Source organism: Eulemur rufifrons, chromosome 2 (genome assembly GCF_041146395.1).
Source record: "Eulemur rufifrons isolate Redbay chromosome 2, OSU_ERuf_1, whole genome shotgun sequence".
Taxonomy (NCBI): domain Eukaryota; kingdom Metazoa; phylum Chordata; class Mammalia; order Primates; family Lemuridae; genus Eulemur; species Eulemur rufifrons.
This window is the reverse complement of record NC_090984.1, coordinates 115,188,089-115,208,047: the sequence shown is the minus strand read 5'-3', so window position 1 is coordinate 115,208,047 and position 19,959 is coordinate 115,188,089. Positions and strand designations below refer to the sequence as shown.

The window sequence follows — 19,959 nt, the reverse complement described above, 5'->3', positions numbered from 1 at the left end:
GGTGATGGATACCCTAAATACCCTGACTCGATCACTCTGCATTATGTACCTGTAAAAAATTTCTCATGCACCCCATAAATTTACACAAATAAGAAAAAAAATAGTTTATTTAAGTTTTCTTTACACTAAATTTAGTTTTGTGAATTTTGATTAATAAATTTTTTATTTAAAATTTTTTGTTTTAATCCCTTTCTGTATATTAGTGTTCAAACCCCTAGAAGCACAACGAGTAGGGGGTATGTGTGTGCGTGCCAAATTTATATATATTAATTATGATACGTATATGGAAATACACATATGTGATGTATTACAAGTAATTGGCTATGTGATTGTGGGCCCTGGCTAAGCAAGTCTGAAATTTTTAGTGTTGTTAGTCAGGATGGGAAGACCACATCAAAGGCAGGCTGGAACTCACAGGCATGGGCCAAAGCTATTGTGCATAGCCAGTCAGGAAAGGAAGATCACAAGCAGAATGGAATTCCACAGGCTCAGGTGGAAGCTGTTGTCCACAGAAGGAATTTCCTCCTTTTTGGGGGATGCCTCAGTCCTGCTTTTAGGGACTTTTCCACTAGTTCAATCAGGCCCACATGGATTACCTAGGATAATGTGTCTTCCTTCAATTCAACTGATTAAGGACTGTGATTACATTTGCCAAATACCTTCACAGCAACATCTCAATTATGTTTGATTGAATAACTGGGGACTGTAGCCAATCCATGATAACATATCAAAAAAGCTATCACACTGATTGAAGATGACAGAACTTGACCTGAAATTTACATGAGTAAATACTCAAGAATAGCCAAGGAAATTATGAGAAAGAACAACAGTGAGGAAGGACTTGCTTACTAGGTATCAAAGTAGAGCCATAAATCAGTGCAATATTGACTAGATTAGTGAAACAGAAGGAGAATCCAGAAATAGAGCTCAGGATATATTTGAGAATTTGAAACTAAACTAATTTTAATTTAATGAGAAAAAGGGTAGATTATTTTATAAATGATGTTGGCACAACTGGCTGTTCATAAGGAAGAAAATAAAATTGAACTTCAACTTACACCATATGCAAAAATAAATTTCACTTGTATGAAAAGCAAAGATTCTCAACTGGGAGTGGTACTGAATATCTGGGGATATTTTTGGTCATCACAGTAACTGGATGGCTCTTCTGGCATTTAGTGGGCCATAAATGTCAGAAGCACTCCTATTGAGAAACACTGTATTAGAGATTTAAATATAAAAAACAAAATATCTTGCAATAAAATCTGGAAGACTACATATACAGTCTAGGAGCAAGGAGGATCCTAACCAAGACTAAAACTCAAGAAGCCGTAAAAGCGAAGTAGAACATGTTTGACTATATGCAATTTAAAAATGTTTACCTGACAAAAGATATTATAGAGTTGGTAGACAAATGGCAGCTCTGGTAAATAATATTTGTATAACACAGGTGACAAAGTTTTCATCTACTATACAAGGTGCTTTTATAAATTGACAGGAGAAAGACAGCTCAGTAAAAATGTGGACAATGTATGCAAAGAGGTTTCATACAAGAGCAGATCCAATTGTCCTGTAAACATGAAAAAAAATGCTCAGATTCACTAGCAGTAGTCGGGGAAATAAAATTTAAAGTAGTAAAGACATAATGAAACATCACTTTATATCTTTTAGACTTATAAATTAAAAAGAGTAAGAACATTTGTTGCTATATTTCTTGGCTTTCCACATCTGGTTTTTGTAGTTTTGTTTCTTTTTGTTGTCACTTTTGTTTTTACTTGTGTCACTGCTTTTAGTAGCATCTGCTCTTTTTATTTAGTTCCTCTAAAAGAGGCAATGTTGTATTGTGAAAGAGTACGGGTTCTATCTTTGATGCTTATTAGTCTCATGAACTTGCCTCCGGTCACAGAGGTGCAGCTTTGTCAGCTGAATTGTAAAAGGTTGACTCTAAGATGCCTCTTAGCCGTATAGTTTGTGAAACCATTTTTGCATACTGCTTTTTAATGAATTCTCCTCCTTTAGGAACGTTTGGACGAAGCAAATGCTGCACTAGATTCAGCATCACGACTTACAGAACAGTTAGATCTAAAGGAAGAACAAATTGAAGAACTTAAAAAACAAAGTAGGTTTTTTTGTCTTTTCTTTTTCCCCCTCTATAATACTAGTGCTGAATCAAATGTAATCTGCCACAAATTGGCACAGTTGTGTGAGACCAACTTCATTGGTGTGAGACTTCTATCACCCGAGAGTGATTTGCTTCAATTTAAGTATGAACCTAGTGAAACCAGAGTCATTCAGTTGGCCCTGGCTGTCCAGTTAGTTTTCCTGGATGTTAAGGCAATGCTGTTGCGTTGGCTGTCACCCTGTTGACCATCAAGGGGATTGATTTGACTGATCTGGCTTTTTATGGTTATGACTTCTTCCTGATCAATTCATTTTCATCCTACCTAAAGCCATCTGATCTTTTAGGGCAGTATTCTCAAATAAAAGAGTAACTTTTTATAGAACGAATGTCTGGGTATAACTAGATTTTTATGATTATTGATGGTGTTTTATACACAGACACTCATCATGTATTTTTTGATGTTTGTAAGGTATCTCATACGCTCTGTCAGTTCCCTAAAGTGAGTCCTATATTTAGGATTATCAGTTGGGCCTCAGATATTCAGGTGGTTCATAGTGCTTTGTTAAATCTAATAGCTGATAAAGGTGGCATGTCCGCATTTAATCTCTCATTTAGGGGCAAGGAGGAAGTTGAAGCTATTCTAGGGCTGCATTTAGTAATAATTCAAGGTGTTTGGAAAGATGATAATAGAGCCTAGAAAAGCATCAACTTTAGAAGTCTAGGTTAGGCAGAGCAGTAACAAGGCAAGTAATGAAAGAATGAAGAAATACAGGCTGGGCGTGGTGGCTCACACCTGTAATCCTAGCACTCTGGGAGTGCCGAGGCGGGAGAAGCGCTTGAGGTCAGGAGCTTGAGAACCCATCTCTACTAAAAAATATAAAAAATTAGCCAGGCAACTAAAAATAGAAAAAATTAGCCCAGCATGGTGGCACACGTCTGTAGTCCCAGCTACTCAGGAGGCTGAGGCAGGAGGATCACTTGAGCCCAGGAATCTGAGGTTGCTATGAGCTAGGCTGATGCCACTGCACTCAGCCCAGGCAATAGAGCGAGGCTCTGTCTCAAAAAAATATATATATATGTAACACCTAATGTTAAGTAGAAATTAGAGATAGGCCAAAATAGAAAGAGATGATAGCAGCAGAGATACTTTAAATAGAGACAGTGACTTGGACAAAAAGGAGGCAAGCAGGCAAGAACCACTGAAATGTGAATCCCAAAGGACAAGACAAAGAGTAAATTGGCCTAAATCCAGCAGGAGGCAGGAGATGGAAGATTTTTAGGAACACAAAAAACAATAAGATAGATGTGAAGTAGTTGTCTTCAAAATAACTTGATTCTGAGGCAAATTACTGCCCAACTACAAGTTCTCTACCTTGTTAGACTTGGCCAGCAGGAACTCTAACTCCAGTAGAGGGTCTGGAAATGGGCAGCAAGGAAACAATTATACGTTGAGTGTCTATGGTGGACATTTGATATAATATATACTGTATTATTTAGTCCTCTCTTCATTAACTTTTCATAAACTCTAAAATAGGTGGTATTAGTTTCATTTTATAGGTGAAAGAAACTGAGATTTGAACTTTGATCTTTTTACCCATTACAAAAGCTCATGATCTTTCCATGTTACTGTATTCCTATCACCAAGAAGATGGTTATTTGTAGTCTGACTTGTGTTTTGTTCTCTCTCTCCCTCCCTCTCTCTCTCTCTATATATATATCTCCATCTCCCTTGAAGATAAGGTATTATCCTCTGTATTGTACTGTAAATGTTGAAATGATTGCGTTTACCAAGAGGCAGTATTTATTGGGAAAACAATCTAGTTAGATTGAAGGCCAGTGCCACTGCAGCATTATCTGGAAGACATACGGGCGACCCAAAGGAGACACACTGGATACCTACAGCGTTAGCTGTAGACTGATGGAGGTGAAAAGGCAGTGTTGTGGACTGACTCATTGGTTTGTGACAATTCAGTGCTATATGTCATGCTACTATAACATCTAAGCCCACATTCCCTTTTAGGCATCTATCTCTGAGTCATTTCCGGTAGTTGGATCGGATCTTAAGATAAGAATTTTGTAACTTACCAAGTGCTTGCAGTACAGGTTGAGCATCCCTAATCCAAAAAGCCGAAATCTAAAATGTTTCAAAGTCTGAAACTTTTTGAGTGCTAACATGACACTCAAAGGAAATGCTTACTGGAGCATTTTAGATTTTGGATTTTTGGATTAGGGGTGCTCAACCAGTAAGTACTGTGATGCATATATTCCAAAATCTGAAAAAATTTGAAATCCAGAACACTCTGTTTCCAAGCATTTCAGATAAGGATACTCAATCTGTATTTAGTACTTGTTCAGGTACCCATTTAAAGCCCCAGTAGTAGAATATTTTCAGATTTTCTTGGTTATATCTGATAAGGCTTAGGTGACCTAGGTTCCTAGTCATGTAAAAAATTATAATTAATGTTCATCACGAATATATAGGAACTTTGGCCTCATTTTGTGAGGCAGTATTAGCTACAGAAAGAACTCTGTTTGGTTATGCTTAGACAACTGGTATTTGGAAGGGCAGGCAATAGGCCAGTGTTACACAGACAGGAAGGGGAGTAAAGAGACAGTTGATTCTGTTATGTCTTTAAGTCATTCTTGCCATTTACAGCTCTTCTTAACAATCTGTTTTCTTAATTACCTAAGTGCTTAATATCACTTTTATATCTTTAAACACTAATGTGATTTTATTTTCTCAAAGCTGCACTCTTGATAATATAAATAACACTTTGATTGGCTTGTTTCAAAAGAATCGCTGTATACTTTTTCTCATAGATCATTAAGTACTTTAAATGTTGATTGATGTTGTAATACTGTACTTTATTTTTAACACAAAACTTGGCCAGACAGCAAAAATATTTGCCAGGAGAAACAATTTTGAAAAAGACAAATTGGCTTTTGTTGTAAGAAAGTACATAGAGACTTGAATTGTAGAGGCAAAATACTGTTTTATTTCTAAGCGTCCGTAGACTAATGATTAGTTGATATACAGTTTCAGCATCTAAACAGTATTAGGAAACTCACTTTAGAAAGTATTTTATTCAAAATGGTTGACTATGGGGGGTGGGGGAGGGCAAGGGCAATGTACGTAACCTAAACTTTTGTACCCCCACAATATGCTGAAATAATAATTAAAAAAAATGGTTGACTATGCCATTGATGTTAGAGATGAGATGATTCAGTCTGGACATGAAAAGAGAGCTCTTGTATATAGCACCAATATTGAAAGAGTAAATTGTTGATAATTCTAGTCATTTCTTAGAGTACACACATGCATCTATAGTTATGAATTAAGGGTATTTACAGGCCTCATACGAAAAGTATGAAGATAGATGCCTATGAGGCCTTAAATACTTAATGAGAACCAACTGCTTGGCTTCCTGTTAGGTACCGTGTGAGGTGCTAGATACGATCCCTTTTTCAAGGAGCTTAGCTAAGGAAATGACATATAGCACTGATACACCATAGGTTAGTAATTTAAGACAGTGGTGCACAACAGTGATCATAAGACGGTGCATATTTAGTTCTTCCAGAATCCCATTAAGGGTCAGGCAGCATTCCATGGAGGAAAGGAACTTGAAGTAGAGCCTTAAACCAGTAGTAGGGAACTGTTTAAATCTCTTCCTTCCTCCCCCTCTCTTTTTCCTTCTCCCCCTCCCTCTTTCTCCCCCTCCCTCCTCCTCTCTGGGAAAGTAGCAATGAAAAGAAACCGTGAGATCCTATAGTTACTATAGTTTAATAGAAATTATTCTTTCAACATTTTACCCAAAAGTGTTCTTTTTCAATATAGTTCCAAAGACTTATTTCACATGCCATCCTATATCCAAACTCACTACACTGGTCTATGAAGCAGATAGGACATTATTTTTCATTAACTATTCTGAGTTGATCAGAGTTCATAATTTCTCTGGAATTGTGATTGATGAGAAAATACACACCTGTGTAAACCTAGACTATAGCTGAACCATTACAACATGTGTTATCTTGCTATATTTATGGCCAAATTTGACATTTTCCTTCTTTCACTTCTTGTTTTCTATGATGATACTTGAGATAAATTCTTCCTTAAATGAAAATGATTGGGTGAATTGGAAAAAAACAAAAAGCACATGAGAGTTCTTGTTTTGATAACCATGATTCAGAAGGGTGGTAAATTTTATGATATTCAAAGAAAAGTAAGTTTTCGTAAGCAATACAAATTTAGTTTCAGCATCAGGAAAATCTTTTAGTCTATCTGCCGGTTTATGCCTGTATCTTACAGGGCCCCATAACTAATTTTTTTTTTTTCAAAAACAATATTTAGTGGCTGCTTTTAAAAAAGTTTTCTATGAGTTCAGAATGGAAAATTTCCTTACAGTATTTTTTAAAAGGAAATCTAGAAGAATGTGTAAAATGAGTCCCAGTAAAATCTGTGATATGAAGCATAAAAACATGTTTTAAGACTATAAATATAAAAGAAACTTAAAATGTTTTCCATGGAACTACCTTTATGGTGCTGGATGGTAGAGTTTTTATTTTAAATAAAGACATTCCGTATTCCAGGACATGATTTATATAAGAAAACATATAATGTCCTGTTGAACACAGGCCAAATACATTCCCAGACGCTTTGTTACCCAAACCTTTTGAGGGATTTCTTTATAGATGTTTTTGGCAGAAGTGGTGATTTTAGAGGAAACATATAAGAAGTACCAGATGCAGTTTTCTGAATTGCCATAAATGGTTAAAAAATTATTTGTGATGATATAAACATCTGGATATACTAGACAATGCCAAAATAATGAGTTAAGAAAAAAGTGTATATCAATTAGGTAAATAATTAAGCCCCTTTCAACTTAATGGTTATATTTTTTAAAGTGTGTCTCCCTAATATTAATACCTAAACTCAACTGTTTTAGACATTGCAGTTTTTGAGAGATAATTCCTCTAAATATCTAGTAAATTATGTAGTGATGAGACTGTTTTCAGTTAATGTGTACTTTCCTTGTTTCTTTTTATATGGATGAGTACATAATTCAGAACATAAATCATTTGTTCTTTTTGTCCTGTGTTCTATTCATTCCAGATATTCTCCCTTCCCAGAGAAAATCACTATTTCATTTATTTCTCAAATAGTCATTGTTTATTTGCTGTGTACCAAGAACTACAATAGGCATTGGAGATATGAAGACAAGGAAACAAAGGTCTTACCTTCAGAAGGTTTATAGTCAGGCAGGAAGGGAAGACAACATATAATCAAATACATGCAACAAATTGTTTTGAGAGGAAAGAGCTATCCCTTCTACTTGGTGATGGTGGCATGGAAGGATAGAAAACATGGTGAAGGGTATACTTGACCTTGCTTGAATGATGAGTAGGTACAGCTAAGAAGGCAAGGAGTTGGGGAAAAACATTCTTAGACACAGGGAAGAATTACTGTGAAACTGGCACAATCGGAAACCGGCTGAAGATACGGTTGACTAGTAATGACCAAGGGTGGTGTGTTGATGTGGTGTGTTGATGTGGTGTGTTGATATGGAGTACTGAGAAGGTAGAGGTGGAAGTGGGTTGTTATATGGAGAAATAAAACTCCAAGTATGGATCACAAGCACAAATTGTAAACTGGAGTCAAAATGATAATATAAAAGAGCAAATGACACTAGGTAGAGACTGTAGTCAATTGAAGAGTATTTCTTATGGAGGTGGCAGATTCTTTGCTCCACCCAGCTGTTGCCACACAGGAATGTGGGTCCAGTGTTGCCAAATCTTCAGATCTTTCAAAGAGACACTGGAAATCTGGATTTTTTTTTTTAGTGAAATATCCCAATTTTTTGATGGGACACGTAATTTAAGTTTTTGTAAAAACCCCATGTGGACTGAACAGAATCCTTCTTTGGGCTGGATATAGTCCATGCTGATTGAAGTAGATAGGGACTTTCAGAAATGAATTAAGGTTCAGGCTGCAGCTTAGAAAGCCTTGTGTCATTAGTATAATTTCTGTAGTGATGAAGATATTCAGTACATGGAAACCTTCCTACAGCTGTTTTACTTGTCACTGACAAAATGCATTCCTTTCTTTTGGGATATGCCTGGTCTGTGTAAACCTGTTAAAATCAAATAGATATTCTGTGTTGTTCGTAAGAGGGGGAAAAAAATTAAATATATAACTTATTCACTCATTTAAAATTTTTTCTGTTGCTATATGAAAAAATTAGTACAGATTATCTGAATTCATAATAAAGGATTGAGGGAGGAGAACAGAGAGGGAAAATAAATTTGATTTGGTTACATTAACACGTTGACTGCCACACTAGAAAAAAAAAATATTTTTTTTCCTTGGGGCCATGGTGTTTTATTACAAAAATAGAATAAAAACTTTGAAAACAAAATGATCCTTTCTAATTTAATGAACAGTTTTTTATTGTTTTCTGTGTGTGAGTTATATGCAACTTGAAAAAAGTTCGTGCAGCTCCCAAGGTGAAGAGATGGGTGAGTTACATAACGCTTCATGAGGTCCCAGGCTCGAAACTAGCGTGAGTTATATACAACTCACACAGCAGTTAATGTGTTTAAAAATATGTATATAAAATCTCTTTCAAGTGTACCTGGTAACTCCAATTAACTATACAAATAAATCCATTAGACCTCAACCTGTTTCATTTTAATCACAGATTATGATCTAATGGAATTCAAATTAATGAGATTATACTGTATTAATAAAACTCTTCCCCTGTGAATTTATTGCCAGAAGCTGAATAAGTTCCTTTTTACTCAGCAATTAATAATTATGATTATGGGACAAGAAAGCATTTACCATGTACTCCCGACCAGTAGTCCCCAACCTTTGGTGAGGTGTATAGTTATTTCATTATATATTACAATGTAATGATAATAGAAATAAAGTACACAATAAATATAATGTGCTTGAATCATCCCAGAACCATATACCCCCCTCTCCTCACCCCGGTCCACGGAAAAATTGTCTTCCATGAAAACAGTCCTGGTGCCAAAAAGGTTGGGGACTGCTGCCCTAGACCTTAAAATTCTGATATGGTTGAAAAGAATTGAATTAAAAGACAAAGCAGATGCTAATATAGCTTAACTTCAGATTGTAAATAGATATGATATCTTTTAAAAATATATTATTTGGTGTTAAAAGTGATCTTGTATAAGTTGAAAGGCTGTAATAAAAAAACCCATGTAATTTCTAGCTTTTGTTTTGCTTACATTTAATCAAATGAAGAGGCTAAATTTCCTTTATTAGGTTTAATATTGGGTCAGATTTAAATTATTTCTAAGGTAGCCAATGCAAATAAGACATTACACCTAATTTATTTACTGATATATATGTGTGTGTGTGTGTGTGTGTGTGTGTGAAATCATTTTTCTAACATTTTTTTCTTCTATTGACTCTTGTGTTGGTTCTTAGAGATGACTTATATTCAGAATAGAGGGGAAAATTACAAAATATTAACATTAAACAAAGTGATATGTATGATATTGATTACAGCTAGATCGAAAGATGAACTCTTTAGTTATTTTAAGAAATCAGACAAATGAGTACTAATGCTTTGTATAGCGCTTTACTTTTTAGAAAAGTCACATTTGATCATTCAGTTGATTCTCTCAAAATCCTTTGAGACAAGCATGCTCATTTTACAAAATAGGCAACAATATCTGGCCCAGATGATAGGACCATGATCCATGTCCAGATCCTATGACTCTCAAGTTCTGTGCTCGATCTACTTTTTTTTTTCCAGTCAGGTGCCTGTTTAATAAATCTGACTTAGTCATGAAATATGCAAATGACTTTATAAGTAGTATGACTCATTTAAAGATGTAGTACAATTAATTTTAAGATGTTCTCTGAAGACAGTATTATAGTGTACTGTTATTAATCACAAATAAACTATAAAATTATGATGTGCTGATTTGTTGCAGTTAATTGCAGTTATGTTCAATTTTGGTTTTAAATAAAATGTTGAAGACCATAGCACCATCTCTAGGTGTTTCAGAGAAGAGACTCTGATATGGCCAGTTTTACTGTGTCAAACATTTTGAGTAACTCTCCAAACTAAACTAAATCTCAATTGCTTTATTGCTTAACTTCAAAGTGTCCCCCCATTTTTTTTTAACTTCCAAAGAATTATTTTGGCATGTAAGTTTATTTCACAGGAATATTGTATTTGGCTTAAAACCCATTTCTAAATAACCATAGTTTGCCTGCCCATATAAATACAGTTCTGATTTCAAATTGTGGTTTGAATTAGAGTTCAGTTTTTGTAGAGAAATAATTCAGAATCTCTGATGGGAGGAGAACAAGGGTGCCTGGAGAAAAAAGAGGCATCTGTTAGGGACTTTTGAAGTGGGTGTTCGACATTCTTTTCTTTTCCAAACCTTTCATAGTTAATATCATCCTTCTAGCCCCTTCCCCTAGATTCTGAGTTTTTTTCCCTAGACACAAATGTCAGAATACATTTAAACTACTACTTGAATTTGAAACAGTTCTTTGTATTCCGTATCACATTAGCTCAGGGACCAACTATATATTCTGATAGTGAGTTTAAGAAATTTTGACCCTGTTGTCATTTTGGTCTTAAGGATGTTTTGACTTTACATTTTTGAATACAGAGATTTTAATCAAAATTATACCAATCTTAGTTTTCATTAAGAAAATATTTTTGATTTGAACTTTAACACTGATTTCTTCATTAGTTTTTCATAGAGCAAAGTTAAAATTTTCTAACTTATTTTACTAAAATAATTTTTATGGGAATCAACTCTGCTTTGTGAATTTTACTCTGAAGATGTCTATTTATCATGTAGTTTTGTCTTTTTTAAAAAATCAAGTGTTGTATAGTGTTTATATCCTGGTTATGTTTTGAGACAGTACTGTCTGATAGAAATACACTGTGAGCCACATGTAATTTAAATTTTTTTAGTAGCCATGTTAAAACAGTAAAAAGATAAAGGTGAAATTAATTTTGATAATATATTTTATTAAACCCAGTATATCCAAATTACTATGATTTTGCCATGTAATCAGTATAAAAACTATTAATTTTAGAGGAAAATAGGTAGGAGAAGGGAACTCTCAGAGAAAGGGAAGGTGAGGGTACGGTAGGTAATAAGCAAGTTTGACCTCTGTTTCTCTGCTACCTTTTTATAGTCCTGGGGAGGAATGCTGGCTTCTACTTCAGCTTGTGTGTGAGGTGGTTAAGTCAGAACAGTGACAAGAAATTAATTTATTTGCTTTTCTTCCTCTGAATAGTTGAGAATTCTATTCACATCCAGAATGTAGCGCTAGAAAAGGCTCAGATAACACCATGTGCTCATAGTATACATGTGCACATTAATAATCTAAAACGCCTTTTACTGACTCAGACTTTAGTAATAGTCCTGTTCTTTCCCTTACCTTCTCTTCTTTTCTCTTCTCTTCCCCTCTCTCTCTCATGTCCAAGTTTAAATTCCTTATTGGAAAGACAGGAAAGGAAAAGTTTGTAGTAGATTTTCCAAACACAAACCTTGCTTTTATAGTATGGTTATGGCAACCATCTCTATTTTGGTAAAGTTGGCCTATTATATGAATGACATTTTGCAATTTAGATTTTTACAATTTTGAAAAACCACAAGCTATTGCAAACAGTTAAACTAGATGTTTTATATATGCATTTAGTATCGTAAATCAGAATTTTAGGCATTGTACAGAAGTGTTATACAGGTCAGAATGGAAACATAAAACAGACCTGGCCTAATCTGAAAGGCTCAGAGGAAAATTCTTCAAGGAAGTGAGTTGGGAATAGAGACATGAAGGGTGAGTAGGAGTTAATAGGCTGTACTGATGGAAAAAAGCTTTCCAGGCAGAAGAAAAAACATTGCAGAATTCTTGCAGTGGGAATAGAGAATCCAGAAATATACTATACATTTATGGTCAATCAATTTCAACAAAAGTGCCAAAAGAATCCTTTTCTTTATCATACAGTACTAGAACAAGAGGTTGCAACAACATGTAAAAGAATGAAGTTGACCCCTAACCCTACCTCATGCCATGCACAAAAATTAACCCCAAATGGACCATAGACCTAAATTTCGGAGTTAAAACTGTAAAACTCTTAGAAGAAGACATAGGAGTAAATCTTCGTGATGTTGGGTTAGGTAATGGCTTCTTAGATAGGATATCAAAAGCACAAGCAACAAAAGAAAAACTAAGTTGGACTTTATCAAAATTTGAAACTTTTGTGCTTCAAAGGATACCATCAAGAAAGTGAAATGACAGTATACAGAATGGGAAAAATTGTTTGCAAGTCACATATCTGATGAGGGAACTTGTATCCAGCTACTATTAGGGAAATGCAGCATAACTCAAAGAAAGAATAGATTTGTGGAAAGAGGTCAAAATCTAGTTTAGGATGTATTTCTTGATTTGAAAAGCAGAACTCCATTGCAAAGCAGTCTCATTTTCATTTCCTTCACAACGAAAGCTTACGATCTAGCTTGAAATTAGTGAACATGTCTTTCAGATCAAACTATCCATTTCTGAGGTAACAGGTATAAATTCCATGCTTAACTGAGAGTTCTTTAGTCCAAGAATACTAACCCTGTGGCATGGTTGAATTTATGAACGGTGCCTCTCCTGTTGTAATTCTAGACTTTGCCTTTAGTACTGTTTAAATTCCAGCTATTCCACCAAGACTTTACAGATTTTGCTTCCTTTTTAAATGATAGTTTTAAAATAAAATACTTTAAGCATCCTTTTAAATCATTCATAAGCTATAATAATTGATTAGTGTGTTAGAGCCAAGGACCTGAATTGTATTTTACAATTTCCTTACCCTACAATACTTTGCCCTATCAGCTGTATCCTGAGCCATGGTCTTAGTTGTGTTAGATACTCTTAGCTCACCAAAAACAGAAAACAGAGTCCAGCCAGGAAAATACAAGAAGGAAAATTTAAAATTGTCCTTTCCATTCCCTCCCATTAAATAAGAGTGGCTCTGGAAATGTTTCATGCAAGGAAGCAGTGATGAAAATCTCTTTTTTGCTGTTAAATCTCTAGAAGATGGAAATCTTTTTTGGTTTTTAAATGTTCTATTAAAGAATCGATTACTTTATTAGAGGTAAACCATGTGAATTAATGCACACTCTGGCTTCTAGGTAATTTCTGTATCAAAGAGCCTAGTTCTCTGGACCAACGAAGAGATGGAAGTAATTAAGTATTCCCAACTAGAATAAATACTTATATTCAAAGTTCATAGAAAAGATCCCATAAATCTCATTATATCTTTATCCAGACTATTTTAAGCACTTATTGGCTATCTTTATTCACATATTTTAAAACAGATGAGCTCCGACAAGAAATGCTGGATGATGTACAAAAGAAATTGATGAACTTAGTAAACAGCACAGAAGGAAAAGTGGACAAGTATGCTTTTTCCTTTTAATTCTTATATATTTTATTGAACTTTCTTTTGTGGCAAAAACAACTTCTACGTGTAGACATTTATATGTGATTCAGTTTTTTAGAAGTCTTTTCTTTTTCTTATATAGCTGTCGGTAGTTTTAATGAGGACTCAATAGAATAACTTCTTTTGTTTTTTAAAGTAGAGTTTCCCCAACTAATTCTTTTTCTTAAAGCCATGTGAAAGAGTTAAAACATCATCCCAATATGAAGTACTTGGAAAATAAAAAGTTTATTTTTACCTTTCTTTTCTGGTCCCTTTGCTGTCCTTAAATGAACATACTCTTGCTCAAATGTATTAGGTCTGAAACCTGGGTATATATGCAACAATATCTCATTTAATATTTTAAAAATTTAGGTATTATTAACAAATTCTCAATAAATGTGAATGGGGGAATATAAGCATAACGTTAAGCACAAAAGCATTTGTCACCACTGAAGTGTCTGCTTCACATGAACATCAGCCCGCAGGCACTAAGAATTACTAATGAGGCACCCCGTCAGTGCCTCAGTTACTGGGGTGAAGAAAGTGGGTAGCTAGTAAGTGCTGTTTCAGAAGGTATACGTTTTGGGTTGTTTGAAATATTCTTAATTAGACTTCTCAAGATTTTTTTCAAAGTCTCTTTAAAATATTTTACTGTTGAGTCTTTTTTATAATTAAATGTTTGCTTACTGTAACTAAATATTTACATGTTTTGTTTGGATACACTCAAATGTCGAGTTAGCTTGAGCTGTTTCTACCTTTATTTTCATAGAGTCCTAATGAGAAACCTCTTCATTGGGCATTTTCACACACCAAAAAATCAGCGTCATGAAGTGTTACGGTTAATGGGAAGTATCCTGGGTGTCCAAAGGGAGGAAATGGAGCAGGTAACTGGATGTGAAAGCCATTCTGAATTTATTGGTAACTAAAATAGTGGCATTATAGAAAAGTGTTTCCTTTTACTGGAAACTTTACTGGATATAATTTTCTCAGTACTGTGGAAATGGAATCATTTTATACTACATTGAAGAAGTGGATTTGTTCCATTTGTATGATATTAGTTTAAATGTTTTGTAATTTACAAACCACTCTTTTATCAGGATGCTGAAAGTTTGAGATATGACCCCTCAAAGCTTTTATCTGAGATTGTTGTGCCCGAGGTTGCACTTGATTGTATGCGTAGCCTCTGTCGGTAGGAAACATTTACTAGGAATTGGACTTGAAAAGCATGCTTTGCTGTTGCCTGAAATCATGTGAAAGTGGTTCTTATTTTTTTCTTTACTTGTATTGATAATATTTTTCTATTTTAAAACAATCTTCAGTTGTTTAAAGAAGATCGGGGCGGTGTGACCAGGTGGATGACTGGGTGGCTTGGAGGAGGATCAAAAAGTGTCCCCAATACACCTTTGAGACCAAATCAACAGTCTGTGTTTAATAGTGTAAGAACCGATTTTATTCTTGCTTTATTATTTATTCTTTATTATGTGTATCGCATTTAATTGCAAAGAATCAGATTTCTTTTTAAGGTTATTTTATTCAGCCTTTTTATTTTATTTTTATTTTAGAGTTGTGGAAGCTGTGAGATCCAGAGAGGTGAACTTAAGGATAACAAGCCAGTTTTAATAATTTTACTGCATATAGATTTTATTTTAATTTTTTATGTGATACTTTTATATTTCAGGGTATTTATTTACTGTTCTTTTCTTTGTGCTTGATCATGCTACCATAAGCAGTATTGCTACTAAATTATGAGAGACCTGAAGATAGAGGCTTTACTTTACTCATGTATGTATGTTCCAAGTCATTGAGCCAGTCAATATTTTTTGAGCACCTGCTGTGTGCCAGGCTGTTCTAAGCATTGAGGATGCAACTGCAAACCAGATAGATAAGGTGCCCGCCCGCAACAAACTAACATTCTAATAGGAGGTATCAGTTAATAAACATGAAAACACAGTGTGTGGTATGTAATAGGCTTTAGGTAAATATTAATGAATTGAGTAGTACCGTGAGTTAGAATATGGAGTTTCTTTTATTTTCTAATAAAGAGGACACCGAGGATAGGTGACTTACCCAGAGCTGGTCAAAGATTTAATCCTGTTTTACTTGGGTGGCATAAAATTTAACTTAAAGGAAAGATCTACACTACATTATTTTAATCTGGTAATGTTACTAATGATCTTTTGCTATATTTATTCATTGGGTCTTATTAATAGTTTAGAAAATTATGTTTAATGTGTATTTTCCTTCAATATGATTTTTCATGTCTATGTTAACAGTTAAAATGATAAGTCGTGATGTCTTAAGTGCTGTTCATTGATGGCAAGAAAAATAAGTGTTATCAGTTAGCTAAGTCTGACTATGAGGTGTTTGAAATGAGTATTGTCATCAAAGATCATTGATTAAATTGTTAGCCAGACTCAGTGGCTTACGCCTCTAATCCCAGCACTTTGGGAGGCCGAGGTAGGAAGATAGCTTGAGGCCAGGAGTCCAAGACCAGCCTGGGCAGCATAGTGAGACCTGCTCTCTACAAGAAAAATTATTAGCTGGGTGTGGTGGCACATACGGGTAGTCGCAGCTACTTGGGAGGCTAAGATGGGAGGATTACTTGAAGCTCAAGGCTGTAGTTAGCTATGATGGTACCACTGCATTCCAGCCTAGGCAACAGAGCAAGACCTTGTCTCTTTAAAAAAAAAACAAAAAAAAAAACTTTGTAATGATAATTATTTAACTAAAATGCTAGTATTGTCAATTGTTCGTAAGGCCAATTTGTAAAAAATGATTTAAATGGCATGATTAGTTTTTAATATTTAATTACAACAGCTGTTATATTTTCTTAGTTGTAGTGAATATAATTTTATTAACTAGCCTAATATAACCAAAATATTTTTTCTTAGTCTTTTTCAGAACTTTTTGTTAAATTTCTGGAAACAGAATCTCATCCATCTGTTCCACCACCAAAGCTTTCTGTTCATGATATGAAACCTCTAGATTCACCAGGAAGGAGAAAACTGGATACAAATGTGTCAGAAAGTTTTAAAGGTAAAACTAGATACTAATTTTTTCCTACAATTTAAAAAATAGCGTGTTTAATTTATGATTATGTTTTATAGTGATATGAACACTATTGCTTCTTGTAGCAATCTGATATTTAATTGGCTTAGATTAATTTAAACTATATGTAATTTTTTCCCTTTGTGTATCAGAATAATTCTCTCTCTGCATAAGCCACTTTGAGTTATTGTTCTGGAAGTGGTGGTGAGCTGGCTACCCCTTTGCTTGGCCACCTGTTTGCTTTTCTCACAAATGGTGCTTATTGCTATTCAGAATTAGATGTGTAATTTATAGTTTGAGAAGAGTTTTTTCCAGCTTTGAAAATCTAAGCTTTACACTCAGTAACCAAACCATGGCATGTTAATATGTATAATGGCAGTTTGGTGAACTAACTTAGACCTCCAAGAATGTTAGGAAGTGCCCTTACGTGTTGGAAGGTCTGCTTGGAAGTGAGTGTTCGGTGATTGTAAACATGTGTGCACATTTTGCTGTCCCACTAGGTTGTAGGGTCTTATTTACATTCATTATCACACACCGGTATGCAATAAAATTTCTTGAGTTGAAATTAAATTATGATCCATTAAACTATAAACAAATTCTTTATTGGAAGATCTCTTTTCTGAAATTATTATATTTTAATATAGACTAACATGTTTGTGAGTTACACTGTAAAGATATATATTATTGGCCGGGTGTGGTGGCTCAAGCCTGTAATTCCAGCATTTTGGGAGACCATGATGGGCGTATTGCTAAAGGCCAGGCTGGGGAACACAGTGAGAAAGACCCTGTCTCTGCAAAAAACAAAACAAATTAGCTGGCCATGGTGGTGTGCCCCTATAGTCCCAGCTACTCAGGAGGCTGAGGCAGGAGGATCACTTGAGCTCAGGAGTTTGAGGCTGCAGTGAGCTATGATGATGCCACCATACTCCAGCCTGAGACAAAAGCGAGATTTTGTCTCAAAAAAGAAAAAGAAAAAGTATATGTTGTTATAAACTCAAGTTTATATCATATGTCAGTTACTTAAATTTGGATGAAATAGTAAAGGATTTACATTTTGAAATTTTAAAAACTTCCTGTTATTTAGACCAATATTTCTATTTTTCTGGACTTCTATGGGAAGAGAAAATGGGAAAATTTATCTGTTCTTTAGATACCTGTTTTGCCTGCTAAACTTAGTGAAAAGTTGTAACTTTATGTAAGAGGTGTAGACTATACTGAGAACATTTTTTTCTTGTTACACTAGGTTGTAGCATCTGAAGCAGACTCCTAAATTCACCTTGGCGGGCTCTTCCCTCCCTCCCTGTATCCTCTCCTTTCCCTCCCCTTCTTTCCTCTCCCTCCCTCCTCTTACTCCCTACCTTCTCCTTTTTTTCTCCCTCTCCCTTTCTTTTTTTCTTTTTTGTTTGTTTCTTTCTGTTTTTTTGAGAGACAGGCTCTCACTCTACTGCCCAGGCTGGAGTGCAGTGGCCTGATCATAGCTCACTGCAGCCTCCTCCTGGGCTCCTGCCTCCGCCTCCCAGGTAGCTGGGACTACAGGCACGGGCCACCACATCCAGCTACCTCCTTTCTTTTATCAAAAGTCCAATGCCTGCTTGATTTGTATTGATCAGAGATAAAAGCCAGTGATGGTCTGAGTTGATACAGGGTTTGCATGGGGAAAAAAGCAAGCTTAATCTTTAATCCTGGATTTGGAAGTGTGTCAGAGCTTACTAGGTAACACCAGAAGCTTGTCCAGGGTTTGGAAAGTTATCATTCACAGGATAGGACAGCCTGGGAACCCCAGGAGTGCTCGATGATAAATAGATTTGGTGAATTTGTCTCAGTGCTTTCTTTGCTTTAGGAGACCTCTTTTATTTGAATTTCCCATTGCTAAAGTGGGCCCCTTCAAAGGGTTGTCTCTTACCAATGAAGTCGTTAGTGGCCTTGGGTAATAAAGCAGAATCTATCCACTAAGATATTAGCTTGTAAACCAAATACCTATTCCAATAAAAATGACTTGTATCAGCCCAACTTAACAGAGAAATAACCTAATCGAGAATTGTTTCCAAACCTTTGAATGCATAAAAGATGATCAGGTTATATATGCATGTATTATTTTTTCTTTTGGTAAATTAGTATTGATTCTAATTGTTATCATTGTAATATGGGTTTGTTTTTCATGACCATTATAATTATTTGGGGAAAACGTAAGTCCTCAAGTCCTTCATCTTTCAGGTGGGTAAGTAAAGAGTTTGCCTTGAACCATAGATAACACCTTTTAAAAAGTGGTTATTATAGTAAATGAAGTTTATCAGTTATGTAACTGGTAGCTAAATATAAGACAATAGTATACATGTGTTTAATTAGGTATTTTGTATGCAAATACTCTTCTTAACTCCATTCCTTTCTCTCACTTCTCCTATTTTCTTCCTTCTGTATTTCATATACCCTGTTTGTGGGATGTAGAACCTTGCAGCATATGAATTAAATTTATTTGGAGGCCAAATCTGGGAACCTAAAATACAAATATAGCATTGTTTTTATTAGTAAATGTTTTGAATTACTAAGAGTGAACTTTAATCAGATTTTAGTGATACAAATTAGTATTTGTGTTTAGGAATTAAGACCTATTTGTGCTCTCAGTTTGAATAATGAAAGGATAGCCAAAAAAATGTGCTAATTCCAGTGTTACCACCAGCAAGATAGAATTTTAAAGTTGATAGTAGTGGTAAATTGATTATTCATATTTGTCCATGTTAATCAACAATATAGAGAGAACATTCTTTATGCTATTACTTATGTTCAGAGGGTTATTTCATTTCCACTTCTTTGTGAAGGACAGGAGACTAAGGAATCTATATTTTATCTATTAGATACAACGGAATCCAGGTCTGGTAGAAGAGCAGATGTAAATCCATTCCTGGCTCCCCGCTCCGCAGCTGTGCCTCTCATTAACCCAGCTGGACTCGGACCTGGTGGGCCTGGGCATCTTCTTTTGAAACCCATCTCAGATGTTTTGCCCACGTTTACACCTTTGCCAGTGTCACCAGACAACAGCGCTGGAGTTGTGTTGAAAGACCTTTTAAAGCAATAGATGATTCTCATGCCAGAGAAGAGATAGCACTTTAAAGAAACCATGAACACTATGTGTATGTACTTTTTATCACAAAGTGGCCTTTTGGAAAAAGTCATGTATTTGTTTGCAGCTATACTTTCTCTGAATTTAATAAAAATATTCTTAATGCTTTTAGAAATTGCAGGTGTCAGAGGAGCAAGTGTTTGCTGTATAATCTGCTTTTTTCTTACTGATTTGACCTAATTTAAGCTAGGAACATTTGATTT

The 19,959-nt window shown here is 35.0% G+C and overlaps 1 protein-coding gene across 1 annotated transcript in view; it reads left to right on the top strand.

The window, feature by feature from the left end:
- The window catches only part of TRIP11 (thyroid hormone receptor interactor 11), a 60,040-nt gene extending 40,367 nt beyond the window's left edge, over positions 1-19,673 (top strand). The window contains 7 exon segments of the mRNA XM_069489241.1: positions 2,020-2,119; positions 13,487-13,568; positions 14,360-14,474; positions 14,910-15,026; positions 16,482-16,626; positions 19,491-19,563; positions 19,565-19,673. Of these exon segments, the coding sequence (XP_069345342.1) occupies positions 2,020-2,119; positions 13,487-13,568; positions 14,360-14,474; positions 14,910-15,026; positions 16,482-16,626; positions 19,491-19,563; positions 19,565-19,616 (684 nt within the window). The 3' untranslated portion in view covers positions 19,617-19,673.
- The last annotated feature ends 286 nt before the right edge of the window (positions 19,674-19,959 follow it).